Source organism: Ascaphus truei, chromosome 4, assembly GCF_040206685.1.
Source record: "Ascaphus truei isolate aAscTru1 chromosome 4, aAscTru1.hap1, whole genome shotgun sequence".
Classification (NCBI taxonomy): domain Eukaryota; kingdom Metazoa; phylum Chordata; class Amphibia; order Anura; family Ascaphidae; genus Ascaphus; species Ascaphus truei.
This window is the reverse complement of record NC_134486.1, coordinates 3,377,351-3,397,507: the sequence shown is the minus strand read 5'-3', so window position 1 is coordinate 3,397,507 and position 20,157 is coordinate 3,377,351. Positions and strand designations below refer to the sequence as shown.

Genomic DNA, 20,157 nt, shown 5'->3' with positions numbered 1-20,157 from the left:
TTGTCCCAATCTTCAAAAGTGGGGACAAAAACACTGTCTCAAACTACAGGCCAATCTCACTTCTCCCAATTCTATCCAAAGTCATGGGAAAATGTGGTCACTCCCAATTAAGCGATTTCTACACCAAGACAAATTTCTCTAGCCAATTCCAATCTGGGTTTCGTCCCAAACACTCCACCGTAACTACCCTGCTAAAAGTTTGCAATGAAATCCAGTGCAGAATGGAACGGGGACAACTCACTGGTGCAGTATTCCTAGATTTTGCAAAGGCTTTTGACACAGTTGATCATGCTATCCTGCTTAACAAACTCCAGAGCTCTGGAATAGGGAAACATGCTTTAAACTGGTTTCAGTCCTACCTATCAGGAAGATCCCAACATGTGTCCATCTCAGGCTCTAACTCCAACCCCCTGGATATCACCTGTGGTGTCCCGCAAGGCTCTGTTCTGGGGCCCCTACTCTTCTCAGTGTTCATTAATGATCTTCCCACAGCTTGTAAGGAAGCCTCAATACACATGTATGCAGATGACACAATCCTATATGCACACAGCCACAGCCTCTCTGACCTTCAAAACATACTTCAGTCTGACTTTTTGAGACTCGAAAACTGGATTTCCCAAAACAAACTGTTTTCAAACACCGACAAGACTGTAACAATGGTATTTGGGATGAAGGCAACATTTCTAAAGCTCCAAATGACTGAGCTTCAGAGCAGAACCAACACTAACACTGTGATGGATTGGATAAAATGCCTATTTCTTCATCTGTAATACTTTGCTATGATTCCTTACTCAAAATGGCTACCGCAGTTACCCCTCCCTTCAAGTAAGGAAGATGGCACATAGGAATTCCCCTCAAATGCTGATGTGTCCAAGAAAATCTACAATAACAAGACCATAAATCATAACAACAAGACCCTACAAGGACGAGACCTAACAAAGAATCATTGAGCTGTCTAGCTCTTTTGCATACAAACCCCCTCCCCTACAGCCCCTGTATATGAACGCAGGCTGTGTAGGAATAAAGTCAGACATTATCATACTGAACTCCTGTGTGTCAGCGTGATATTTTCTCAGTGCATGCAATATATATATATATATATATATATATATATATATATATATATATATATATATATATATATATATATATATATATATATATATATATATATATATATATATATATATATATATATATATATATATATATATGGAAAAGAATCTGGACGAGGACAGATACTCTGAAGACGTTTTTGGTCTGATCCAAATTATCCAATTCAGCTGGCGCCCAACGTGGGGCCCTGGGTTGTGAACCAACAGACAGCCGTGCACAGAGGGACCGAGGTGGACCAAATGCGGACGCGGCAGGAGACTGATCACCTCTGGAGTACGGTAAGATAACATTTATTATCTACCGATACGCACTGTCTCCGCTGTTGGTCTATTTCTGTGTCTCATACGGCTCTCCGAAGGTCACCTAAAGACAGGTAGATATCTTGCCCAGAGCCCGTTTTAAACTCAAACCTGTTACCTAGACTATCTGTCACTCGGTATATGTTTACATGTTATATGTGTTAGTCAGTGCCGCAAGTGGGAGCCCGGAGTGGAGTGGGATTTTTGCTGGCTGACTAGGAGTCTTGTCAATGTACGTTGTAAACTTGGTGGAAGGAGGGGTAAAGGGGGAGTAAGGTATAGTCGGTTCAGAGAGGAAACACGGGAATCCCGGTAGTGACTGTGCGGTTTGGCGCGTTGCAAGGGAAGGAGTGTTGCGCGTTACGGTTTGGTAACTGCGCGGAATCCTGCCGATTGATCCCTGAACAACCTTTCCCTCTCTCGTAATCAAGTTGTATGTTATGTCCAAAATGTGTTTGTGTATTAGTGTTGAGAATTCATGAGGACGGATGGGGATTGTTGAGAGTAGAAGAGATAGCCCATAGGTGCTTGGGCGATAACCCCTAGACGTTAAACTGCCCGAACTCCTGTTTTTTCCGCGTTAACGTACGCTTTGCAGTAAGAAAGAAAGAAAGTGAATAGGAAAGAAATAGGCAAGTGAATTTGCTGATAGATAATCAAGGCATATGATTGTGTTGTGAAAGTAAGTATTGAGGGTTATTTTTATGAAAGGTTTATATGCAGAAATTGGGATACAATTAGATACTGTGTATATTATTTGGAAGGGAAATAAAGTGTTATAAGTGAAGGGAAAGAAGAAAAAGAGGAAAAAAAAAAAGCAGGGAATTTTTGCTAGTAATTTCAGTATAGAGAAAAAAAAAAAAAAAAAAAAGGTGCAGTTTTAACATTTGAGCACAGGCAAGTAAGACAGGGAAAGGAGTCTTAGCCTGCCACCTAGTGGCGGAAAGAGAGAGAACAGAACGAAGAGGAATGGGAGCAGCTTTCCCGGTAACTGGTAAAGATTTATTTTTGAAAGGTTTGTTCGTACTGGCCACACGAATGGGTCTTTTAAAACCAGAAAATATTCTTTTTCCTTCTGTTCTAATGGCAACTAGAAAGAGGGGTCTTTTTCTGTGGGAGGGAGAAGTTCAGGGAGCGCAGCCTTATGTGTTTTTTGAATCCCACAGGGAAACATACCTTACGTTAGTATGAGTCAAAATAATTCTGTTGAGGGACAGAAGGGTCCCGCTGCATTTATTTTATCATTGCCAGGACAGAAATTAATATAATAAGTGAAAAAACAAAGCAAGTAGGCTGTTTAAAGTATGTAGTATTACTGCAGCAGAAGGCAGGTTACAACCAGAAGAGTGGCGAAAGATATTGAAAGAAAAGAGAGGAATTTTGAATGATAACAACCTGCTGAAGATAGCAGAAGCCTGGTTTAATGTTACCAAGGCTGTCCAGAGAAAAATGGACCAAGCAGGAGATAGAAAAGGGAGGGAAGATTGTTTTAATTGTGGTGTGACTGATTTATCTATACTCACTCCTTTGTTACCTTCGCTCCCAGCTCCAGCAGCACCCCCACCTATACAACCCACTACCCCGCCCACAGATGACAAACCAACCTTGACTGTTCATGCAGCAGAACTATATCCTGTGATGCAGGCAGACGGTTCCTATTACACCCCGACTGCGCCCCTAATGCCCGTCCTTTCACCCCAAACAATCACTGCCCCAGCGGTAGGGATTCAAGTCTACCCTAACACAACAATAGCACACAGACCCAGCAGCAGTGTCCACTATAGTACGCCTGGTAGTTTTGACTCAGATAGTGAGTCACAGTCCGTTGCACAGGAGGCAAACATGACCTGGAATACTAACCCCAGACACCCCCCAGTACCCAACCGCTGCCCAAGGTTATATGGGCAGACGCCCAAGCAGGTAGAAGGCGCCCCAATAATGTATGTCACCTCACCTCCTTCCTGGTAGACACAGGTGCAGCCAGGAGCGTAATTAGAGCTGCAGACATACCCGACCCTTCCTATTTGTCTGATATTGATGTTTTATGTGTGGGGGTAGATGGCACACCACGCTCTAGCCCATTAACACGACCCCTGCAGATAGGTCCCTACCCTGAACTATGCACGATTTGTAGTTTCCTCCACCTGCCCGCTTAATCTGCTTGGCGCTGATGTTTTGTCCAGGTTACAGGCCTCCATAATATTCTCCGAGGACGGCACCATTGATGTAACCTCCCCGCTCTGGGAGTCAGATGTCTCTGCCCTTTGTTCCCTTCCAAATACTTTTGGCATTCGCGGACAAACCCTCAGCTGCCAGTATACCGCCCGCTGTCATGGATAGGATCCCGTCCAAATTATGATCCACCGGCCCTGAGGATAACGGGCACCTAAGGGTACCACCCATTGTTGTACAGCTCAAACAAGGGGCCCCGCTTCCCCGTAAACTGCAATACCCCTCTTTTCCCTGTGAAGAAAGGCACCGCGAAGGGTGAACCTGATAAGTATAGAATGGTTCAAGATCCTCAAGCAGTAAATGATACAACCATTGTACGATGTTTTAACAACAAATTTCTTCCAGATGACCCCAGAGGCTTCCAAGAATTTCACTGTTCTCAAACAGGTAATATCCTCTGCCCCTGCCTTGGGCCTCCCAGACTATGATTTACCCTTTAAGCTTTTCGTATCAGAACGAAATGGACATGCAACTGGAGTGTTAACACAGCCACACGCTGGCCGATGTCGACCTATTGGTTATTACTCCAGCCGTCTCGATGCTGTGGCTCGTGGTGGACCGTCCTGTCTTCATGCTGTCTTTGCTGCTCAAGCACTGCTGGATAAAACTTCGGATATCGTTCTAGGGCATGACCTCATTCTCCTGGCACCACATGACATTGCTGCTATTCTCAATCAGACACAGCCAAAACATCTGTCCGCTGCCAGACACCTCAGGTTGCAATGCTCGCTTCTCATTCCAGACAATGTCACCCTTCTCCGGTGATAAGTGCTTAACCCCTCCACTCTTCTTCCACTTCCCGAGGGGGGAGATGTGCAGGGACACGAACAAGAATAAAGCACAGCTGGAGTCGACCTACCCTATGATTGCTTCGAATTCATGAAGCTAGAAACTGCTCATCTACCCACGGTGAGTGAAACGCCGATACAGAACCCAGATCTAATCCTGTTTGTGGATGGTTCTCGATATGCTGATCAACAAGGCACCTACTATACGGGTTATGCTGTCACCACAGACTCTGTGGTCCTACTGGCAAGCACACTACCGTCAACAGCATCTGCACAAGAAGCCGAACTACAAGCTCTCACTGCAGCGTGTAAACTGGCAGAAGGACAAACGGCGAATATCTACACTGACTCTAGATATGCCTTTGGTGTAGCACACGATTTTGGCGTCATTTGGCAAACCAGGGGATTTCTGACAGCAGCAGGAACACCAGTGAAACACAGCTCAGCCATACAAGCTCTGATGGACGCCCTACTCCTTCCAAGCCATGTGGCTATCCTGAAGGTAAAAGCCCATGAGAAACTGAACACAGAAGAAGCCAGAGGAAACCATCTGGCGGATGCTGCGGCAAAACAAGCTGCCAGCGGGATACGAGAAGTGGAAGATCGAGTGGACACGACAAGGATGGTTCCGTTAATGCAGAACCTCCCAGTGAATCGAGAATATCTGAAGAAGTTGCAAGAATCTGCAACAAAGGAAGAAAAGGAAAGCTGGAAGAAAAGAGGTGCATCACCCCAAGAAGGAATTTATGAGTACAAAAAGAAACTTTGTCTGCCACGGGCACTGTATCCTGCTGTGGTACAATGGGCACATGGAGCAGCACATCTCTCGAAGACTCTTATGAATGCACTGATCGACAAATACTATGTGGCGCCTGGAATTACCCCAATGACTAGTAATTTCTGCAAATTATGTACAATTTGTGCAAAGTGTGACCCAGGATGTGTGGAAAAACCACCGCAGAAACACCTTGCAAGGCCCTGCTTTCAGTGCTACGCTAGCTAAAGAAATTTGGTCCGCGCTAGGGACCACCCTTGCTTTCCACACCCCATACCATCCCCAGAGTAGCGGAAAGGTAGAAAGAATGAATGGCACACTGAAAACTAGAATGTTGAAAATGGCCCAGGAAACAAATATGCCCTGGCCAGATAGTCTACCCATTGCTTTGTTCAGTATTCGATATAGATATACCCCACGAGGGGAATATGCTCTATCCCCATTTAAGATACTGTTTGGTACTGCCCCCAAACTTGGTTGTTACTACCCACAGCAGTTACAGATGCAGTCTGATGTTTTGACGAAATATGTAACTGCCCTAGCGCAAGAACTAACCAATATGCATGGTCGAGTGTTTTCTTCTATTCCAGATCCAGATCTAGATACCGGGACTCATAAACTCGTGCCCGGAGACTGGGTGCTTGTGAAGAAATTTGTAAGGAAACATTCCCTAGAGCCCAGATATGATGGTCCTTTCCAAGTTCTGTTGACCACAGCGACATCAGTCAAGCTAGCTGGCAAGAACACCTGGATACACGCCTCTCATTGCAAGAAGGTTCCAGCTCCCAACGAGGACACCTCAGAAGGAAAATGATGCTATATATCCTTTGCTTCTTGGGTCTAGGGGGGGCACAAGAGATTGCTATCACCCAACATGAAGGGGTAGTCACGTTTTGGTATAATTCATCCAATACTCATGTAGCTGCCTTCTCCTTTGATTATTGTAATATAGGAAAGCAGTGGATGTAGATAGAGCACAGCTCCAGACACCCTGCAATGTCAAGCAGGAAAAACAAACCAGGCCACTCCGCAGTAGTATAAATTAGTTCTGTATTGATGCCAGCTTAACACATACAGGGAACAAAAATAGGACAAATAGAACGCACCTACGCGTTTCGTACAGGGTACAGGGTACCTTGATAAAGTACCCTGTACGAAACGCGTAGGTGCGTTCTATTTGTCCTATTTTTGTTCCCTGTATGTGTTAAGCTGGCATCAATACAGAACTAATTTATACTACTGCGGAGTGGCCTGGTTTGTTTTTCCTGCTTGACATTGCAGGGTGTCTGGAGCTGTGCTCTATCTACATCCACTGCTTTCCTGTATCTACTCACGGATGGACTGCACGCTATAGATCCTGAGAGTGCCCCCTGGAGCAGGTAAAGTGCCAATGTGCCTTATTTAAATCCTGCTGCTCATGGACATTGTTCCTTACTGTTTGGGTGATTATTGTGTACATCCCTGTGGTTGTCTCAACTGACTCCACCAGTCACTTCCCCTACAGTAATTATGCAGTTTATTGCGTTTAATTGAGGGGCACTCCATCATCACCGGACCACCATATCAAATGGTCTCAATATGTTATATGTCTTATGAAGATACCTGCCCAAATTTGAGCACCACACACACCACGTTTCCCTGGATTATTGTAATATAGTCCGCTGCCCCTCAACACATTGGCAATATAATCGATATAGCAATGCCGGTTCCAGGTCCACTTATATATGTGTAACGGATTCCTACTGGGGACAGGAATGTGATTACTGGGGAGCAGTAGGATGGAACACGGGAACAGATTGGGGATACCGACCACAAAATGGTCTAGCAAGGAAAGACGGGATGGCAAAAGATTCTTGCCCAAATAGGCATCGCAATAGTTATTATTTTTGTTTTGTTTGTGATTATTGTCTGCTGTGTTCTCCCATGTTTTAAAAAGTTCATGACCAAAGCTGTTGACAATAGCACTCCTACCTTTTTTCTGCAGTCAGATAATGATACTCCACTCTTGGAAGATGGTCCATTTACTCCGTTACAGTCCCTCCCAGTTAAGTACAATAGTATAAATCCATAGGGACAGCATCTGAATTCCTTATGTGCAAAGTCTGTGGCAAGGGGGGTCATGGACAAGCCATGACTCGTCTAACGTACAGCACAAAAGAGTTCCCAGGCACATCTGGACAGATGAGTTAGTATACATCTAGGGACAGACTCAGAAATAGACATTTCAAGGGGGGACTGTGATGGATTGGATAAAATGCCTATTTCTTCATTTGTAATACCTTGCTATGATTCCTTACTCAAAATGGCTACCGCAGCTACCCCTCCCATCAAGTAAGGAAGATGGCACCGAGGAATTCCCCTCAAATGCTGATGTGTCCAAGAAAATCTACAATAACAAGACCATAAATCATAACAACAAGACCATACAAGGACTGAGACCTAACAAAGAACCACTGAGACAGCTCTTTTGCATACAAACCCCCTCCCATACAGCCCCTGTATATGAACGCAGGCTGTGTAGGAATAAAGTCAGACATTATCATACTGAACTCCTGTGTGTCAGCATGATATTTAAGACGTTTTTGGTCTGATCCAAATTATCCAATTCAACACCACCCTAACCCCTGTCACTAGTTTTAAATACCTGGGCTTATGGTTTGACTCCCACTTAACATTCGGGATGCACATTGATACCCTGACAACCAAGACCTATGCCAAACTAGGGGTACTTTACAGGAACAAATCCTCTCTAAGTCTCCTGGTCAGAAAGCGTATCGCACAGCAGATGCTAACTGTGCATGCTATGTCTGTATATAATGTATACCCCGCTACATACGCCTATAACATATTATCTGTAACTGCTACATACGCCTATAACATATCTGTAACTGTGCATGCTATGTCTGTATATAATGTATACCCCGCTACATACGCCTATAACATATTATCTGTAACTGCTACATACGCCTATAACATATCTGTAACTGTGCATGCTATGTCTGTATATAATGTATACCCCGCTACATACGCCTATAACATATTATCTGTAACTGCTACATACGCCTATAACATATCTGTAACTGTGCATGCTATGTCTGTATATAATGTATACCCCGCTACATACGCCTATAACATATTATCTGTAACTGCTACATACGCCTATAACATATTATCTGTAACTGCTACATACGCCTACAACATTATCTGTAACTGCTACACACGCCTATAACATATTACCTGTAACTGTGCATGCTATGCCTGTATATAATGTATACCCCGCTACATACGCCTATAACATATTACCTGTAACTGTGCATGCGATGTCTGTATATAATGTATACCCCGCTACATACGCCTATAACATATTATCTGTAACTGTTCATGCTATGTCTGTATATAATGTATACCCCGCTACATACGCCTATAACATATTATCTGTAACTGTTCATGCTATGTCTGTATATAATGTATACCCTGCTACATACGCCTATAACATATTACCTGTAACTGTGCATGCTATGTCTGTATATAATGTATACCCTGCTACATACGCCTATAACATATTATCTGTAACTGTTCATGCTATGTCTGTATATAATGTATACCCCGCTACATACGCCTATAACATATCTGTAACTGTGCATGCTATGTCTGTATATAATGTATACCCTGCTACATACGCCTATAACATATTACCTGTAACTGTGCATGCTATGTCTGTATATAATGTATACCCCGCTACATACGCCTATAACATATCTGTAACTGTGCATGCTATGTCTGTATATAATGTATACCCTGCTACATACGCCTATAACATATTATCTGTAACTGTTCATGCGATGTCTGTATATAATGTATACCCCGCTACATACGCCTATAACATATTACCTGTAACTGTGCATGCTATGTCTGTATATAATGTATACCCTGCTACATACGCCTATAACATATTATCTGTAACTGTTCATGCGATGTCTGTATATAATGTATACCCCGCTACATACGCCTATAACATATTATCTGTAACTGTTCATGCTATGTCTGTATATAATGTATACCCCGCTACATACGCCTATAACATATTATCTGTAACTGTTCATGCTATGTTTGTATATAATGTATACCCCGTTACATACGCCTATAACATATTATCTGTAACTGTTCATGCTATGTCTGTATATAATGTATACCCTGCTACATACGCCTATAACATATTACCTGTAACTGTTCATGCTATGTTTGTATATAATGTATACCCTGCTACATACGCCTATAACATATTATCTGTAACTGGTCATGCTATGTTTGTATCTAATGTATACCCTGCTACATACGCCTATAACATATTACCTGTAACTGGTCATGCTATGTTTGTATATAATGTATACCCCGCTACATACGCCTATAACATATTATCTGTAACTGGTCATGCTATGTTTGTATCTAATGTATACCCCGCTACATACGCCTATAACATATTACCTGTAACTGGTCATGCTATGTTTGTATATAATGTATACCCCGCTACATACGCCTATAACATATTATCTGTAACTGTTCATGCTATGTCTGTATATAATGTATACCCTGCTACATACGCCTATAACATATTATCTGTAACTGTTCATGCTATGTTTGTATATAATGTATACCCCGCTACATACGCCTATAACATATTATCTGTAACTGGTCATGCTATGTCTGTATATAATGTATACCCCGCTACATACGCCTATAACATATTATCTGTAACTGTTCATGCTATGTCTGTATATAATGTATACCCTGCTACATACGCCTATAACATATTACCTGTAACTGTTCATGCTATGTTTGTATATAATGTATACCCTGCTACATACGCCTATAACATATTATCTGTAACTGGTCATGCTATGTTTGTATCTAATGTATACCCTGCTACATACGCCTATAACATATTACCTGTAACTGTTCATGCTATGTCTGTATATAATGTATACCCTGCTACATACGCCTATAACATATTACCTGTAACTGTTCATGCTATGTTTGTATATAATGTATACCCTGCTACATACGCCTATAACATATTATCTGTAACTGGTCATGCTATGTCTGTATATAATGTATACCCCGCTACATACGCCTATAACATATCTGTAACTGTGCATGCTATGTCTGTATATAATGTATACCCCGCTACATACGCCTATAACATATTACCTGTAACTGTGCATGCGATGCCTGTATATAATGTATACCCCGCTACATACGCCTATAACATATCTGTAACTGTTCATGCTATGTCTGTATATAATGTATACCCTGCTACATACGCCTATAACATATTATCTGTAACTGTTCATGCGATGTCTGTATATAATGTATACCCTGCTACATACGCCTATAACATATTATCTGTAACTGTTCATGCGATGTCTGTATATAATGTATACCCCGCTACATACGCCTATAACATATTATCTGTAACTGTTCATGCTATGTCTGTATATAATGTATACCCTGCTACATACGCCTATAACATATTATCTGTAACTGTTCATGCGATGTCTGTATATAATGTATACCCCGCTACATACGCCTATAACATATTATCTGTAACTGTTCATGCTATGTCTGTATATAATGTATACCCTGCTACATACGCCTATAACATATTATCTGTAACTGTTCATGCGATGTCTGTATATAATGTATACCCCGCTACATACGCCTATAACATATTATCTGTAACTGTTCATGCGATGTCTGTATATAATGTATACCCCGCTACATACGCCTATAACATATTACCTGTAACTGGTCATGCTATGTTTGTATATAATGTATACCCCGCTACATACGCCTATAACATATTATCTGTAACTGTTCATGCTATGTCTGTATATAATGTATACCCCGCTACATACGCCTATAACATATTATCTGTAACTGGTCATGCGATGTCTGTATATAATGTATACCCTGCTACATACGCCTATAACATATTATCTGTAACTGTGCATGCTATGTCTGTATATAATGTATACCCCGCTACATACGCCTATAACATTATCTGTAACTGTTCATGCTATGTCTGTATATAATGTATACCCTGCTACATACGCCTATAACATATTATCTGTAACTGTTCATGCTATGTCTGTATATAATGTATACCCCGCTACATACGCCTATAACATATTATCTGTAACTGTTCATGCTATGTCTGTATATAATGTATACCCTGCTACATACGCCTATAACATATTACCTGTAACTGTTCATGCTATGTCTGTATATAATGTATACCCCGCTACATACGCCTATAACATATTACCTGTAACTGTTCATGCTATGTTTGTATATAATGTATACCCCGCTACATACGCCTATAACATATTATCTGTAACTGGTCATGCTATGTTTGTATATAATGTATACCCTGCTACATACGCCTATAACATATTATCTGTAACTGTTCATGCTATGTCTGTATATAATGTATACCCTGCTACATACGCCTATAACATATTATCTGTAACTGTGCATGCGATGCCTGTATATAATGTATACCCCGCTACATACGCCTATAACATATTATCTGTAACTGTGCATGCGATGCCTGTATATAATGTATACCCCGCTACATACGCCTATAACATATCTGTAACTGTTCATGCTATGTCTGTATATAATGTATACCCTGCTACATACGCCTATAACATATTATCTGTAACTGTGCATGCTATGTCTGTATATAATGTATACCCCGCTACATACGCCTATAACATTATCTGTAACTGTTCATGCTATGTCTGTATATAATGTATACCCCGCTACATACGCCTATAACATATTATCTGTAACTGGTCATGCTATGTCTGTATATAATGTATACCCCGCTACATACGCCTATAACATATTATCTGTAACTGTTCATGCTATGTCTGTATATAATGTATACCCTGCTACATACGCCTATAACATATTACCTGTAACTGTTCATGCTATGTCTGTATATAATGTATACCCCGCTACCTTACTGTAACCATGGATTATTATAACTCTGTGCCCAGGACACACGTGAGAACGAGAGGTACCGCTCACTGTATGACTTCCCGCTAACACATTATATAAATAAAATAAGCATGGGAACGTCTGCGGCCCCGACCGCTGTCCCTGGCAGCCCGAGAAACGCGTTCAGTGGGGTAACGAGGTCTGCTGCGGTAACAAATCACAAGCTCCTATAATTAGGAGGCTTCCCGTTCCCCTCCAGCAGTGAAGCGGTTAAACAGTCAAGAGCTGATGCGCCCGTGTGAGACGGATTTTACGTCTCCGCGCATTCTGGTTCATCCCAGAATCCTTTGCTTTCCCTGACGCAATTGGCAGCCAGGGAATTCCAAACCAGAGGGAGGACGCGGTCACAGACTGGTCACAAGAGGGAGGACGCGGTCACAGACAGGACACAAGAGGGAGGACGCGGTCACAGACTGGTCACAAGAGGGAGGACGCGGTCACAGACTGGTCACAAGAGGGAGGACGCGGTCACAGACTGGTCACAAGAGGGAGGACGCGGTCACAGACTGGTCACAAGAGGGAGGACGCGGTCACAGACTGGTCACAAGAGGGAGGACGCGGTCACAGACTGGTCACAAGAGGGAGGACGCGTCACAGACTGGTCACAAGAGGGAGGACGCGTCACAGACTGGTCACAAGAGGGAGGACGCGGTCACAGACTGGTCACAAGAGGGAGGACGCGGTCACAGACTGGTCACAAGAGGAAGGACGCGGTCAGACTGGTCACAAGAGGGAGGACGCGGTCACAGACTGGTCACAAGAGGGAGGACGCGGTCACAGACTGGTCACAAGATGGAGGACGCGGTCACAGACTGGTCACAAGAGGGAGGACGCGGTCAGACTGGTCACAAGAGGGAGGACGCGGTCACAGACTGGTCACAAGAGGGAGGACGCGGTCACAGACTGGTCACAAGAGGGAGGACGCGGTCACAGACTGGTCACAAGAGGGAGGACGCGGTCACAGACTGGTCACAAGAGGGAGGACGCGGTCACAGACTGGTCACAAGAGGGAGGACGCGGTCACAGACTGGTCACAAGAGGGAGGACGCGGTCAGACTGGTCACAAGAGGGAGGACGCGGTCACAGACTGGTCACAAGAGGGAGGACGCGGTCACAGACTGGTCACAAGAGGGAGGACGCGTCACAGACTGGTCACAAGAGGGAGGACGCGGTCACAGACTGGTCACAAGAGGAAGGACGCGGTCACAGACTGGTCACAAGAGGGAGGACGCGGTCACAGACTGGTCACAAGAGGGAGGACGCGGTCACTGACTGGTCACAAGGGGGAGGACGCGGTCACAGACTGGTCACAAGAGGGAGGACGCGGTCACAGACTGGTCACAAGAGGGAGGACGCGGTCACAGACTGGTCACAAGAGGGAGGACGCGGTCACAGACTGGTCACAAGAGGGAGGACGCGGTCACAGACTGGTCACAAGAGGGAGGACGCGGTCACAGACTGGTCACAAGAGGGAGGACGCGGTCACAGACTGGTCACAAGAGGGAGGACGCGTCACAGACTGGTCACAAGAGGGAGGACGCGGTCACAGACTGGTCACAAGAGGGAGGACGCGGTCACAGACTGGTCACAAGAGGGAGGACGCGGTCAGACTGGTCACAAGAGGGAGGACGCGGTCACAGACTGGTCACAAGAGGGAGGACGCGGTCACAGACTGGTCACAAGAGGGAGGACGCGGTCACAGACTGGTCACAAGAGGGAGGACGCGGTCACAGACTGGTCACAAGAGGAAGGACGCGGTCACAGACTGGTCACAAGAGGGAGGACGCGGTCACAGACTGGTCACAAGAGGGAGGACGCGGTCACAGACTGGTCACAAGAGGGAGGACGCGGTCACAGACTGGTCACAAGAGGGAGGACGCGGTCACAGACTGGTCACAAGGGGGAGGACGCGGTCACAGACTGGTCACAAGAGGGAGGACGCGGTCACAGACTGGTCACAAGAGGGAGGACGCGGTCACAGACTGGTCACAAGAGGGAGGACACGGTCAGACTGGTCACAAGAGGGAGGACGCGGTCACAGACTGGTCACAAGAGGGAGGACGCGGTCAGACTGGTCACAAGAGGGAGGACGCGTCACAGACTGGTCACAAGAGGGAGGACGCGGTCACAGACTGGTCACAAGAGGAAGGACGCGGTCACAGACTGGTCACAAGAGGGAGGACGCGGTCACAGACTGGTCACAAGAGGGAGGACGCGGTCACAGACTGGTCACAAGAGGGAGGACGCGGTCAGACTGGTCACAAGAGGGAGGACGCGGTCACAGACTGGTCACAAGAGGGAGGACGCGGTCAGACTGGTCACAAGAGGGAGGACGCGGTCAGACTGGTCACTGCGCTTTCGTGGAGGTGCTGAGAATCAGGGGAGGGGTTCCAGCTCCAAACTACCCCTGCACTCATTTTTAGGGTGGGCCGCTGCACAAGATGCCACCCTGTGCCAGCTTAGGCTGCGCTTAGCGTTCCGTCGCCAGCGACAGCGACGTCACGCTGCGGTCGCTGGAAAAATCAAATTGACTTCCAGCGATCGCGAGCAAGCCGCCGCGCGCTTCTACTATAAGCGCACGCGACGGCGGCAATGCATTTGTTTTGCCGCAACTTCACGTCGCCGGCACTATAAGCGCAGCCTTAGTTACCTGGTGGCAGGACGTGGATTAGCCGTGGGGTGCCACGTTAAGCAATGACGGGGTTATCTAAACGTCTTAATCCCTTGTGCTGGAAGCAGTGCAGACTCTCCCCACCTGCAGGTCATGGTCTCACCTGGTAGGCCGGGGTCCGAGGCCCGGTGGATTCTGGGAGGAAGGTGGAAGCGTCCGTCTACGGTGGGACCGGTGCGGCGCGGGCTGGGGGCGCGGCTGCGTATCGTCTCGCTCTGCATCGTCACGTGGCGATGACGTTCGGGGGTCTGAGGGGGGACACCGAGTTACCAGAGCAATGGCTCAGGCCTACAAAAAAAAACTGACACGAGGGCAACAGCCTCCTCCCTCCCACTACAAAGGCAGGAAGGACACGGAACTCTCTCCCACTACAAAGGCAGGAAGGACACGGAACTCTCTCCCACTACAAAGGCAGGAAGGACACGGAACTCTCTCCCACTACAAAGGCAGGAAGGACACGGAACTCTCTCCCACTACAAAGGCAGGAACTTTTCCAATGTCACGTCTGCCAGGAGGATGCTCCAAGCACTCACTACTCCTTCTGTGGAGTGTTTTCCTGGTGTGTCCGGAGGCTGCCTCCTTACCTATATACAGAGACTGACTCCCGCCACACACCCGTTTCCTTCTTCCTGTGACACACACCGTGCAGCCGGGCGTCTCTCCCTTTTATTCTGGTTGCTTATCGTCAACATTTTCAAGTCCCAAACTGAATTCGCTCTACCTACTTTGCTGAAAAACTGTTCCATGCATCCACTACCCTTTCTGTAACGAGCGTGCGTGCCCTCCTGCTACGGCATTTCCCCCCTGCAGCGTGGCACCCGCTGCCAACCTTACCACACAGCATACGTACCCGGAGGATGTCTTTGCTGGGAGCTGGGTGTGCCTGGGGAATTGTGGGGTGCACCCACTTCCTGACATCCTGACCATAACCCGCGGGCACCAGGACCTACGGGCAGAGGAGAAGCGTGAGGGCAGTTATATTGGTGCAGAGTTGTTTGAACGAGGGGGGCCCTGTGGGTGATATTTGAGTGACAATCTGGCAGTGTATGATGTTGGAGATCTTTCCAGAAGACATGCCATGTTGGGTAATACACTTGTATGGAGGGTGGGCAGTTCCGTATCAGATATGACATCAGTTTCAAGTAGGGTTGCCAGGTGTCCGGTTTTGAACCGGACATACCGGTATTTTGCCGATCTGTCCGGTAAAAAATGAGAGGTAATACCGGACATGTATGTGTCCGGTATTTTCCCTCGCTGGACGTGCAGGCAGCGGGAGTGTGAAGGGTGGCTGGGTGCAGGGGCTCTTACGTCCGATTCAGAAGCAGAAGCAGAAGCGGCAGCGCGAGTCTCCCGCAGGCAGCAGTGTTGGGTAACCAGGGTAACGAGCAGCGTCATCCCCCCCCCCCTCCCAGCCAAGGAGAAGACTAACCAATAGGATGGCTACCCCATTTGCATGCTGGGAAATGTAGTTTCCTTCCAGCTTTGCATGTGGGAGAGGAAAGAAGAACTCCACTGTCCCTGCCTCCACAGGAGGGGGAAGAGGATGAAAAAGGAGGAGGGGGGGGGGGTGAAGGTGAGGAAGGAGGAGGGGGTGTGAGGAGGATGTGAGGATGAGGTGGGGGGAGAGAAGATGAGAGGGGGGCGAGAAGATGAGGGGGGGGAGAGAAAATGAGGGGGGGCCGAGAAGATGAGGGGGGGGGCGAGAAGATAAGGGGGGGGCGAGAAGATGAGGGGGGGCGAGAGGATGAGGGGGGGGCGAGAGGATGAGGGGGGGGCGAGAGGATGAGGGGGGGGCGAGAGGATGAGGGGGGGGCGAGAGGATGAGGGGGGCGGCGAGAGGATGAGGGGGGGGGCGAGAGGATGAGGGGGGGGGCGAGAGGATGAGGGGGGGGCGAGAGGATGAGGGGGGGCGAGAGGATGGGGGGGGGCGAGAGGATGAGGGGGGGGGGCGAGAGGATGAGGGGGGGGGGCGAGAGGATGAGGGGGGGGGCGAGAGGATGAGGGGGGGGCGAGAGGATGAGGGGGGCGAGAGGATGAGGGGGGGGGGGGGTGAGAGGATGAAGGGGGGGGGTGAGAGGATGAAGGGGGCGAGAGGATGAGGGGGGGGGGGGTGAGAGGATGAAGGGGGGGGGCGAGAGGATGAGGGGGGGGGGGTGAGAGGATGAAGGGGGGGGGGTGAGAGGATGAAGGGGGGAGGTGAGAGGATGAAGGGGGGGGGTGAGAGGATGAGGGGGGGGTGAGAGGATGAGGGGGGGGGTGAGAGGATGAGGGGGGGGGGGTGAGAGGATGAGGGGGGAGGTGAGAGGATGAGGGGGGGAGAGAGGCTGAGGGGGGGGGGCGAGAGGATGAGGGGGGGCGAGAGGATGAGGGGGGCGAGAGGATGAAGGGGGGAGGTGAGAGGATGAGGGGGGGGGTGAGAGGATGAGGGGGGGGTGAGAGGATGAGGGGGGGGTGAGAGGATGAGGGGGGGTGTGAGAGGATGAGGGGGGGGTGAGAGGATGAGGGGAGGTGACAGAGGGATCCCACCGCAGCGGGGGGGAGGGGCCCGGGACACCGCACAGCGCCGCAGGGGGAGGGGCCCGGGACACCGCACAGCGCCGCAGGGGGAGGGGCCCGGGACACCGCACAGCGCCGCAGGGGGAGGGGCCCGGGACACCGCACAGCGCCGCAGGGGGAGGGGCCTGGGACACCGCCGCAGGGGGAGGGGCCTGGGACACCGCACAGCGCCGCAGGGGGAGGGGCCCGGGACACCGCACAGCGCCGCAGGGGGAGGGGCCCGGGACACCGCACAGCGCCGCAGGGGGAGGGGCCCGGGACACCGCACAGCGCCGCAGGGGGAGGGGCCCGGGACACCGCACAGCGCCGCAGGGGGAGGGGCCCGGGACACCGCACAGCGCCGCAGGGGGAGGGGCCTGGGACCAAAAGGAAGAGACGCAGAGAAAGAAGCGGAGCACAGTACCTGCCCATCGATGTACGCCACCTCCCCGCGCAGCACCACTCTGCGCACCGCGCCTTTCACCTTCATTCCCTCAAACGGGGTCCACTTGGACTTTGTGAACTGCATGTGAGGGGGGATCGTCCACTCGTGCTCCAGATCCACCTGTGAGGGGGGAACGATGATAGCTGTGAGATCAACGCGCGTCGGCGCAGCAGCGAGACCCCCTCATGTCAGCGCAGCAGCGAGCTTCCCGCACGTCAGCGCCGCGCAGCAGCGAGATCCCTGTGTGTCAGCGCCGCAGCGAGATCCCTGCGTGTCAGCGCCGCGCAGCAGCGAGATCCCTGCGTGTCAGCGCCGCGCAGCAGCGAGACCCCCGCGTGTCAGCGCAGCAGCGAGATCCCCGCGTGTCAGCGCAGCAGCGAGATCCCTGCGTGTCAGCGCCGCGCAGCAGCGAGACCCCCGCGTGTCGGCGCATCAGCGAGACCCCCGCGTGTCGGCGCAGCAGCGAGCTCCCCGCACGTCAGTGCCGCGCAGCAGCGAGATCCCCGCGTGTCAGTGCAGCGCAGCAGCGAGATCCCCGCGTGTCAGTGCCGCGCAGCAGCGAGATCCCCGCGTGTCAGCGCAGCAGCGAGATCCCCGCACGTCAGTGCCGCGCAGCAGCGAGATCCCCGCACGTCAGTGCCGCGCAGCAGCGAGATCCCCGCACGTCAGTGCCGCGCAGCAGCGAGATCCCCGCACGTCAGCGCCGCAGCAAGATCCCCGCACATCAGCGCCGCAGCGAGATCCCCGCACATCAGCGCCGCAGCGAGATCCCCGTGTCAGCGCCGCAGCGAGATCCCCCCGTGTCAGCGCCGCAGCGAGATCCCCGCACGTCAGCGCCGCAGCGAGATCCCCGCGTGTCAGCGCAGCAGCGAGATCCCCGCGTGTCAGCGCAGCAGCGAGATCCCCGCGTGTCAGCGCAGCAGCGAGATCCCCGCGTGTCAGCGCAGCAGCGAGATCCCCGCGTGTCAGCGCAGCAGCGAGATCCCCGCGTGTCAGCGCAGCAGCGAGATCCCCGCGTGTCAGCGCAGCAGCGAGATCCCCGCGTGTCAGCGCAGCAGCGAGATCCCCGCGTGTCAGCGCAGCAGCGAGATCCCCGCGTGTCAGCGCAGCAGCGAGATCCCCGCGTGTCAGCGCAGCAGCGAGATCCCCGCGTGTCAGCGCAGCAGCGAGATCCCCGCGTGTCAGCGCAGCAGCGAGATCCCCGCGTGTCAGCGCAGCAGCGAGATCCCCGCGTGTCAGCGCAGCAGCGAGATCCCCGCGTGTCAGCGCAGCAGCGAGATCCCCGCGTGTCAGCGCAGCAGCGAGATCCCCGCGTGTCAGCGCAGCAGCGAGATCCCCGCGTGTCAGCGCAGCAGCGAGATCCCCGCGTGTCAGCGCAGCAGCGAGATCCCCGCGTGTCAGCGCAGCAGCGAGATCCCCGCGTGTCAGCGCAGCAGCGAGATCCCCGCGTGTCAGCGCCGCGCAGCAGCGAGATCCCCGCGTGTCAGCGCAGCAGCGAGATCCCCGCGTGTCAGCGCCGCGCAGCAGCGAGATCCCCGCGTGTCAGCGCAGCAGCGAGATCCCCGCGTGTCAGCGCAGCAGCGAGATCCCCGCGTGTCAGCGCAGCAGCGAGATCCCCGCGTGTCAGCGCAGCAGCGAGATCCCCGCGTGTCAGCGCAGCAGCGAGATCCCCGCGTGTCAGCGCAGCAGCGAGATCCCCGCGTGTCAGCGCAGCAGCGAGATCCCCGCGTGTCAGCGCAGCAGCGAGATCCCCGCGTGTCAGCGCAGCAGCGAGATCCCCGCGTGTCAGCGCAGCAGCGAGATCCCCGCGTGTCAGCGCAGCAGCGAGATCCCCGCGTGTCAGCGCAGCAGCGAGATCCCCGCGTGTCAGCGCAGCAGCGAGATCCCCTCACGTCAGCGCAGCAGCGAGATCCCCGCACGTCAGCGCAGCAGCGAGATCCCCGCGTGTCAGCGCAGCAGCGAGATCCCCTCACGTCAGCGCAGCAGCGAGATCCCCGCACGTCAGCGCAGCAGCGAGATCCCCGCGTGTCAGCGCAGCAGCGAGATCCCCGCGTGTCAGCGCCGCGCAGCAGCGAGATCCCCGCGTGTCAGCGCAGCAGCGAGATCCCCGCGTGTCAGCGCAGCAGCGAGATCCCCGCGTGTCAGCGCAGCAGCGAGATCCCCTCACGTCAGCGCCGCAGCGAGATCCCCGCACGTCAGCGTCGCAGCGAGATCCCCGCGTCAGCGTAGCA

General features: G+C 50.4%; 1 protein-coding gene across 5 annotated transcripts in view; it reads right to left on the bottom strand.

Annotated features, from left to right (window-relative positions):
• The window catches only part of LOC142492494 (multifunctional protein CAD-like), a 204,035-nt gene that overhangs the window by 37,075 nt on the left and 146,803 nt on the right, over positions 1–20,157 (bottom strand). For all 5 annotated transcript variants that reach the window (XM_075595154.1, XM_075595157.1, XM_075595158.1 and 2 more), the window contains 3 exons: positions 17,906–18,046; positions 15,797–15,892; positions 15,050–15,194 (listed from right to left, as the gene is read on the bottom strand). In XM_075595154.1, coding sequence (XP_075451269.1) covers positions 15,050–15,194; positions 15,797–15,892; positions 17,906–18,046 — 382 coding nt within the window. The remainder of the gene's footprint in view (positions 1–15,049; positions 15,195–15,796; positions 15,893–17,905; positions 18,047–20,157) is intronic.